We start from the raw sequence: 9823 nt of genomic DNA on the forward strand, positions 1-9823 counted from the left end.
GCAGTCGGACCCGACACCCCGGTCCTCACCAAGGACGCCCCCAAGGACTGCGTAGGGAGCCCAGACGTCCAGGTGGGCCAGACCTTGCGTCTCACCTGCATGTCCGACTCCCTGCCCCCCGCCCTCTTCACTTGGCAACGCGACGGCGAGCCGGTGGCGTCGGCGCAGCCCGACAGCGGCGTGCTCAACGTGCAGACGTCCTCCACAGACGACGGCGGCCGCTTCACCTGCGCGGCCAGAAACGCGGTGACGGGCGGCACGTCTGAGCAGGCCACTGACGTGTCCGTGGAAAGTGAGTCATGGGCGGCTTCTGTGAAGCTGATAATGATGGCGCTGAATCTGTCTTCATGACAACAGGGACACAATGCATCCTGGGAGATTGATCTGGCGGGAATGTGGTCAATGACTTTTACATCTTTCTCTTTCATTCTCTTTTTTCTGCGGCCTCATTATTTTTGTGCCAGGCTCAAAGTGCAAGAAGGTTTTCTTCTCCAAGAACAACACCTCACCTTTTCACACTTCTTCCCCTTGCAGACACGTGTCTGGACGTGGGCGAGGTGGTGGGCATCGTGATTGGCAGCTTGGTGCTGCTCCTCATCCTGGTGCTGCTCTTGGTGCTGCTGGTGTGTCTGGTGCTGAGGAGGCGGGGTAAGAACCTTGATATTTGTCACTTCCTTTGAGTGTTTGTATCGTCCTTTGAGGACGTTGGTCAATATAATCATCTTCATCAATATTCTTATTTGTGTTCAGAAGTCACATCACTCACCAAAATGACAAATACCATTCTGACTTTTTCCTGGGGAAAAAAAAGAAAATAATTTATTGTACCGTATTTTCCGCACTATTAGCCGCACCTAAAAACCACAAATTTACTCAAAAGCTGACAGTGCGCCTTATAACCCGGTGCGCTTTATATATGGATTAATATTACGATTCATTTTCATAAAGTTTCGATCTCGCAACTTCGGTAAACAGCCGCCATCTTTTTTCCCGGTAGAACAGGAAGCGCTTCTTCTTCTACGCAAGCAACCGCCAAGGTAAGCACCCGCCCCCATAGAACAGGAAGCGCTTCTTCTTCTACTGTAAGCAACCACCCGCCCGCGTAGAAGAAGAAAAAGCGCGCGGATATACCGTACGTTTCATTTCCTTTGTGTGTTTACATCTGTAAAGACCACAAAATGGCTCCTACTAAGCGTCAGGGATCCGGTTCATGAAAAGACGCAATCTCTCCATCCGCACACGGATTACTATTTCACAGCAACTGATATTCCTGTGAACCGCACTGTGGATACAACGGGAGCACGTACGGTGAATATTCGCACCACAGGGAATGAGAAGTCATCCTTCACTGTGGTTCTAGCTTGCCATGCTAATGGCCAGAAACTTCCACCCATGGTGATATTCAAAAGGAAGACCTTGCCAAAAGAGACCTTTCCAGCCGGCGTCATCATAAAAGCTAACTCGAAGGGATGGATGGATGAAGAAAAGATGAGCGAGTGGTTAAGGTAAGTTTAAGTTTACGCGAAGAGGCCGGGTGGCTTTTTTCACGCAGCTCTGTCCATGTTGATATACGTATGTTTGTGATTGCACATTTGCGTACATTTTGGGAGTGAACAGAGTTGTTAGAACGCTGGTTTTTAATATATTATTAAAGTTTGACTGACCTATCTGACTGTTTTTTTGACATTCCTTTAGCGCAGTTAGATGCGGCTTACAACACCGGGCGGCTTATAGGTGGACAAAGTTTTGAAATATGCCGTTCATTGAAGGCGCGGCTTTTAACCCAGGGCGCCTTATGGTGCGGAAAATACGGTACTTTAATCACGTAACTTTCAGATTTTTTGAAAATAATAATCTCGGTAATATTTAGGTGTATTTGTATTGAACCGTTTCGGTACCGAACGAGTACACATGCTAGCAGCGAGCGGGGCTAGGACAACATGTAAAAGCCAGAGCTGGAAGACCCTCCTGCCTCGTTAAGATCTCCCGTTTGGGAACACTTTGGCTGCGCGATAAAACAAAGGAGGACGGAGGTTTGCCGACATTGTTCAGCAGCTGCTTCTGACAACACGTCAAAACATGTGTTGCACCTTTCCTGCTTCCGGCTCCCAGGCCGTAGTCGAGGAGCGCAGGGGAGACACTCCTCCAGGGCCCATGTATTCTCGGGGGCAACACCCTTCACTCTACCCGGCAGTGGGTCTCCACAGCTCCGGACTCCAGGGTAAATGACGAGTCCGGCGATTAGTTGCAAATGGTGGCTTTATTGAGGTCTTGCACACAGCCAATCCAACAAAACACTAGCCACTCCCCGCACTCCCTCACCCACACATTCACCTCACATGCTGTCACATATTAAAGGGCCACACACACACATACGCTACTCTCATAACACATGCTAACCCATTTGAAGCGTCACTACCGCATTCAAGCAGCCTCTCCTCGGCGAGTCAGGCAGGGCTAAAGCAATAACAAATGTTTTTATAGCAGCAGATTTAAGTCCATATTGCATTAAAAACTAGATTTTGAGCCACTTCTATGGTGGAAGAACAATGAGCCCATTTATCCTCTTACTGCCAAGTGAGCCAGGCTGGGGGGGAAAGAAAAGTTAATCTGAGGCTGAGTTGACTTGAAACTGTTTAATGTTGCACTTTTTATATGTAGAAGAAAAGTTTTGTCATTTTATTTAATCTGAGCAACAACTTGAGGCAGTTTAATGTTGATTAACGTGGACCCCGACTTAAACAAGTTGAATAACTTATTGGGGTGTTACCATTTAGTGGTCAATTGTACGGAATATGTACTGTACTGTGCAATCTACTAATAAAAGTCTCAATCAATCAATCAAAAAAAGCACTTTATATGTAGAAAGGTTTTGTTAAGAAACCACTCTGAGCCTTATCTTATTTAGTTTTTAGTTTATATATGTTGACCACATGAACCCTGGCAATGGACCCTGTGTGTATATGTATGTTATGCCATTGTTTACACATTTGGTACATAAATAACCAAAACATTTATATTTTGTTGTTTTCTTACTGTACCGAAAATGAAACGAACCGTGACCTCTAAACCGAGGTATGTACCGAACCGAAATTTTTCTGTACCGTTACACCCTTAGTAATAATACAACTTTAGTCATGTAACATTTACATTTTCTTTCTTTAAGGACTGAATTACAATAATAAACATATGTTTAATGTACACTAGGATTTTTTTTTGTTCAAATAAAGACAATAATGACATTTTTTGTGGTCCCCTTTATTTAGAAAAGTATCAAAATACATTTTGGTACCGGTACCTAAATGATGGTATTGTGACAACCCTAGTAGGTATCTGTATGGACTAGTGTAATCCTGTATGGTGACTAGTAGTAGGTATCTGTATGGACTAGTGTAATCCTGTATGGTGACTAGTAGTAGGTATCTGTATGGACTAGTGTAATCCTGTATGGTGACTAGTAGTAGGTATCTGTATGGACTAGTGTAATCCTGTATGGTGACTAGTAGTAGGTATCTGTATGGACTGGTGTAATCCTGTATGGTGACTAGTAGTAGCTATCTGTATGGACTAGTGTAATCCTGTATGGTGACTAGTAGTAGGTATCTGTATGGACTGGTGTAATCCTGTATGGTGACTAGTAGTAGGTATCTGTATGGACTAGTGTAATCCTGTATGGTGACTAGTAGTAGGTATCTGTATGGACTAGTGTAATCCTGTATGGTGACTAGTAGTAGGTATCTGTATGGACTAGTGTAATCCTGTATGGTGACTAGTAGTAGGTATCTGTATGGACTAGTGTAATCCTGTATGGTGACTAGTAGTAGGTATCTGTATGGACTAGTGTAATCCTGTATGGTGACTAGTAGTAGGTATCTGTATGGACTAGTGTAATCCTGTATGGTGACTAGTAGTAGGTATCTGTATGGACTAGTGTAATCCTGTATGGTGACTAGTAGGTATCTGTATGGACTAGTGTAATCCTGTATGGTGACTAGTAGTCGGTATCTGTATGGACTAGTGTAATCCTGTATGGTGACTAGTAGTAGGTATCTGTATGGACTAGTGTAATCCTGTATGGTGACTAGTAGTAGGTATCTGTATGGACTATTGTAATCCTGTATGGTGACTAGTAGTAGGTATCTGTATGGACTAGTGTAATCCTGTATGGTGACTAGTAGGTATCTGTATGGACTAGTGTAATCCTGTATGGTGACTAGTAGTAGGTATCTGTATGGACTAGTGTAATCCTGTATGGTGACTAGTAGTAGGTATCTGTATGGACTAGTGTAATCCTGTATGGTGACTAGTAGTAGGTATCTGTATGGACTAGTGTAATCCTGTATGGTGACTAGTAGGTATCTGTATGGACTAGTGTAATCCTGTATGGTGACTAGTAGTCGGTATCTGTATGGACTAGTGTAATCCTGTATGGTGACTAGTAGTGGGTATCTGTATGGACTAGTGTAATCCTGTATGGTGACTAGTAGTAGGTATCTGTATGGACTAGTGTAATCCTGTGTGGTGACTAGTAGGTATCTGTATGGACTAGTGTAATCCTGTATGGTGACTAGTAGGTATCTGTATGGACTAGTGTAATCCTGTATGGTGACTAGTAGTCGGTATCTGTATGGACTAGTGTAATCCTGTATGGTGACTAGTAGTGGGTATCTGTATGGACTAGTGTAATCCTGTATGGTGACTAGTAGTAGGTATCTGTATGGACTAGTGTAATCCTGTATGGTGACTAGTAGGTATCTGTATGGACTAGTGTAATCCTGTATGGTGACTAGTAGGTATCTGTATGGACTAGTGTAATCCTGTATGGTGACTAGTAGGTATCTGTATGGACTAGTGTAATCCTGTATGGTGACTAGTAGGTATCTGTATGGACTAGTGTAATCCTGTATGGTGACTAGTAGTCGGTATCTGTATGGACTAGTGTAATCCTGTATGGTGACTAGTAGTAGGTATCTGTATGGACTAGTGTAATCCTGTATGGTGACTAGTAGTAGGTATCTGTATGGACTAGTGTAATCCTGTATGGTGACTAGTAGGTATCTGTATGGACTAGTGTAATCCTGTATGTGACAACCATTATTGCTGCTTTGTATGTTTGCTGCTGTGTCTTTGCAGCGTGTGGATGATTGTTGATGTTCTTCTGATTCAATAAAAAATGGAGTCAGAATGTTGTGATGTTGTTGCAGCGCGACGAAGGCGAGCAGCAGAAGCGGTGGTGGTGCAGAAGAACCGCACAAATCCTCGGCCAATAGTAAGCCGCCGAAACACTTTAGATGTGCTTTCTAACATTCACTCTCATCTCTCTTCTGCTGTCTTTTCCTCGCCGCCGCTTCATTTGTCACCTGTCGCCGCTCAGCCTCCACTTGTACCAGCTAATGGCGCCAGGAATCTGGGCCAAGGTCCCGACCCCCCCGTCTTTCAGTCAAGCTCCCAGGCCCGCCGCCCCCGGCTGCAGGCGGGCGGCGCCCTGCAGGCGTCGCCGCCAACGGATGGGCGGTGGCAGAACGGCAACACGCGCAACGGCTTGGACAATCCGGCTTTCACGCGGGACGACCCGCGCCCGACCAATCCCAACATCCTCATCCAGACGGGCGGGGCTGGAAGCGGCGGGCAGCCTGGGGCGGTCCAGCTCAGCCTCAACACACTGCCGCAAGGTGGCCAGCAGAAGAACACGCCCATGCCCACCATTCATGTCAACCTCAACTCTTTCCCTGCCAGCGGCCCGCAGGAAGTGACCAGGATCAATAATAATAATAATAATGATCAATATCCAGGCTGGCAGAACAGCAACGGAGCCACAAGTCAACAGCCCGTGTTGGTCGCACCTTCCTCACACACTGCTCAGCGCAATGCAAACACGCAGACCTACCAGCAGGAGGCGGAGCTCCACAATAGCCCCGCCCACAGTCAGATGCCATGGGATCGTTTGAGAGGAACGCCGGCGTATCCCAGAGCCCAGTCGTCAGACGACTACACCAGCCATGCACCTCTGCAGCACACGCGGGGTCGTAACCCCTTCACGCGACCTTCCAGGACCAGGAGCCACTCGGCCGACGTCTGGGAGACTCGCACCCTCCGAGTGCCGCAGCTGGAACCCGCCAAACCCTCGCATAAAAGCCCCCCTTCGCAAAGGGAGCGGTCCCAGGAGGACTTGAGGGCCCGGGGTCAAAGTACCAACCCTTTTGTGAGGCAGGCGGCGGGAGACCCACTGGGTGTTGATACCAGAGCTATGGTCGACCCCAACCACCTCCTGCTGGTCCAAACGCCACAAGGTCTGGTCGACCCCAACCACCTCCTGCTGGTCCAAACGCCACAAGGTGCAAGCGCTCCCACTCACGGCGCCGGTCCACCTCGCCAGGCCGCCACAGCTGTGATCCCCAAGCAGCCTCAGTCCAGCGCCCTCACCCAGGCGGTGCTGAAAGCCCACACCGACCGGGCGCAGACCTTCCAGAACCGGAAGCAACAAACCCTCGCCGCCTTGCGTCACCCTGGCACGCAGACTCAAGCCCCCGCCACCGCCGCTGATGGGACCCCGCGGCCGCCAACCCCTCCCACCATCATCCCGCTAACCCGCTTCCAGAGTCTTCCCAGGGCCCGACACAAGTCATCCCCGACACGAGGACCTCATCAGCAGCCACAGCGACGCCCGCACCACCGACCTGGACACCACCACCACCACCACCACCACCACACTGCAAACGTGGAGACTCAGGGCCACGCCCACACACGACAGGTGAGTGCCACACAGGTGAGTTCATCGTTGTAGTGGTTCTGACACAAACCATGACTGTGTCTCCACTCAGGCTCAGCAGGGGGCGCCCAGGTGGTGACAGGCTCCTCCCCCTCGCAGCTGCCACGCTTTTTTGTGGCCTCGTTACCTCCTACATCCTGGCATTTGTCATGAAAAGATGGCCGCCACGCACTGTAAGGCTCTCTACAGTACATAAACTCAGGTGGCACATATTTTTAAAAACTTTTAGCAGCCTGCCTAAGCACCTTCTAACTCCCTCTGTCCTCACCCTTTTTTACACTAATATCTTTACACTTTTTTCCCTTAATCCATTGTTCTTTTTCTGGTCGGCCCAGTAGGGCTTGTAGCGCATACTTGCCAACCCTCCCGGATTTTCCGGGAGACTCCCGAAATTCAGCGCCTCTCCCGAAAACCTCCCGGAACAAATTTTCTCCCGAAAACCTCCCGAAATTCAGGCGGACCTGAGTGACGTGTTGACAACACACAACAACAGTGTCTACCGTAAAGCAGTTCGTCTGCCGTAAACAGCAATGTTGTGACACTTTTAAACAGGACAATACTGCCATCTACTGTACATGCACATGTGACCCACCCATAATGTGTCACATTTTTGTGTTGATTTATTTATTTTATTTTGTGGTCTGAATTCGTTTTTGGAGCTGTCATTACACATTTATCAGTATTCACATTGGTCAGTAGGGGGCAGTAGGGCGTTTCTTCCCAATTGAATGCTTTCACCTGCAGACCGGAAGTGTCTTGTCATTCTGATGAGCGCGACCAGTCTGTGAACAATTGAAATGTCCTGTGTGCTTTTCCTCCTGTATAACAGGTTAGTTTTGGTGAATCAACTCACTGAATAATATCCACGTGATCTTTATAAGTTTAAGTACACATTCTGATGGTGGAGCCTAACTCTAAAGTGTTTGTGAGTTGTAGTTTGTAAATGAACACTGAAATTCAAGTATTTATTTTATTTATATATATATATATATATATATATATATATATATATATATATATATATATATATATATATATATATATATATATATATAGCTAGAATTCACTGAAAGTCAAGTATTTCTTATATATATCTTAACCACGCCCCCGCCCCCCACCCCCAGAAATCGGAGGTCTCAAGGTTGGCAAGTATGTTGTAGCACCACCTGCTGCTTTATGGCAGGTGTGTCCAAACCTTCTCCACCGTGGGCAGGATCGTTTTTTATATTGTTAAAAAAAATACTAAAAGTACACATTATTATTATTATCATTATAATAATAATACTTATTATTTAACGATTACTGGTAATATGGATCAAAATTCCCGATGACTGGTATTATTTCATTATGGAAACATTTTGATGGATTAAGCTTCTTATTGGCTAAAAAAACCCACCTTCATGAACTATTGGTTTTCTGGCGCTTTTTTTCCAGAATGGCTTCTGATTGGCTGGTTTAATCGTGGCTTATAGCGCCACCTGTTGCACTTATTTCCTTTTCACTTTGACCTTAACCTCTTTTTAATGAAGGATCTTCACACATTCCATCCTATTTTCTTTGATTTGCTGTTTTTGTACCTTTTTTTCCCCCCTTGAATCCACTTGTTTCCGGTTTCTGCAAGGATTCTAACGCCAGCTGACAGTTTTTAAGTGATTAAAAGCTTGTGTTTGTGGACACAGTCTGAGCAGGAAATTAATTACAGAAGACCAAAATCATTGCTGCACGTGGACTATTTTTTTATTTTCTTTTGGCCGGTGTGGTTTACTTCCTGCCACACTTGTCAGTAAGAGGATTGGCCTCAGCCAAGAAGACTAGGAAGGGATCCAAGCAGACTGAAGGGATCCAAACAGACTATGAAGGGATCCAAGAAGACTAGGAAGGGATCCAAGCAGACTATGAAGGGATCCAAGCAGACTAGGAAGGGATCCAAGCAGACTATGAAGGGATCCAAACAGACTATCAAGGGATCCAAGCAGACTAGGAAGGGATCCAAGCAGACTATGAAGGGATCCAAGCAGACTATGAAGGGATCCAAGCAGACTAGGAAGGGATCCAAGCAGACTATGAAGGGATCCAAACAGACTATGAAGGGATCCAAACAGACTATGAAGGGATTCAAGCAGACTATGAAGGGATCCAAGAAGACTAGGAAGGGATCCAAGCAGACTAGGAAGGGATCCAAGCAGACTATGAAGGGATCCAAACAGACTATGAAGGGATCCAAACAGACTATGAAGGGATCCAAGCAGGCTATGAAGGGATACAAGCAGACTATGAAGGGATCCAAGCAGACTATGAAGGGATCCAAGCAGACTATGAAGGGATACAAGCAGACTATGAAGGGATCCAAGCAGACTAGGATGGCGTGGTATTAATTAAAGGCTTTTAATGACTTCAATGAGTTGGAAAATAATCACAGCCACGCATGAGTGAGGCCAGCAGCTGAAAAAGACAATTTAGTGTCTGGGATGTCGTTATTACCTGCAGGCTATTTATTGATTGGTTTTCTCTTACTCAGGATGTGCTTTGCCATGGAATATTTTTTTAATAACTCTTTTATTGATATTTGTTTTTTTTTTGACTGCCAAAAACTTCAAACTGCCGACAATGAAGGTTTCATGTTTGTTTTGTCCTGTTAGTTTCTGTTTCATGCAAGAACCCTACTGATTTTAACACATTTTTTTGTGTTTAGTGTTCACATTTTATTACAGGCCCACAATCGTCATGCTTATATGCTATCAGTGTGTGCTAGGGGTGTAACGGTACGTGTATTTGTATCGAACCGTTTCGGTACGGGGGTTCCGGTTTGGTTCGGAGGTGTACCGAACGAGTTTCCAGACGGACATATTAAGTAGCGTAACGCACGTTGTGTAAACAATGCACACCGAGGCACAACACACGGCATGCTAGCAGCTAACGGGGCTAGGATAGACTGACCATACGTCCTCTTTTCAGCGGACGTGTCCTCTTTTGCGGAGCTGTCAGGGCGGGGTTTCTTAAATGCCTCAAATGTCCGGCATTTTGAGTTAGGGTTGCGTGTATTTTCAATGTACG

General features: G+C 46.1%; 1 protein-coding gene across 4 annotated transcripts in view; it reads left to right on the forward strand.

The window, feature by feature from the left end:
* Positions 1 to 7798, forward strand: part of LOC133605425 (uncharacterized) — a 59463-nt gene extending 51665 nt beyond the window's left edge. For 3 of the 4 annotated variants that reach the window (XM_061958743.2, XM_061958741.2, XM_061958742.2), the window contains 5 exons: positions 5 to 292; positions 535 to 648; positions 5205 to 5269; positions 5375 to 6751; positions 6822 to 7797. In XM_061958743.2, coding sequence (XP_061814727.2) covers positions 5 to 292; positions 535 to 648; positions 5205 to 5269; positions 5375 to 6751; positions 6822 to 6848 — 1871 coding nt within the window. In that variant the 3' untranslated portion in view covers positions 6849 to 7797. Of the gene's footprint in view, positions 1 to 4; positions 293 to 534; positions 649 to 5204; positions 5270 to 5374; positions 6752 to 6821 lie in introns of all 4 variants that reach the window. The other variant, XM_061958740.2, reaches the window with a different exon arrangement.
* The last annotated feature ends 2025 nt before the right edge of the window (positions 7799 to 9823 follow it).

Source organism: Nerophis lumbriciformis, linkage group LG04 (genome assembly GCF_033978685.3).
Source record: "Nerophis lumbriciformis linkage group LG04, RoL_Nlum_v2.1, whole genome shotgun sequence".
NCBI classification, from domain to species: Eukaryota; Metazoa; Chordata; class Actinopteri; order Syngnathiformes; family Syngnathidae; genus Nerophis; species Nerophis lumbriciformis.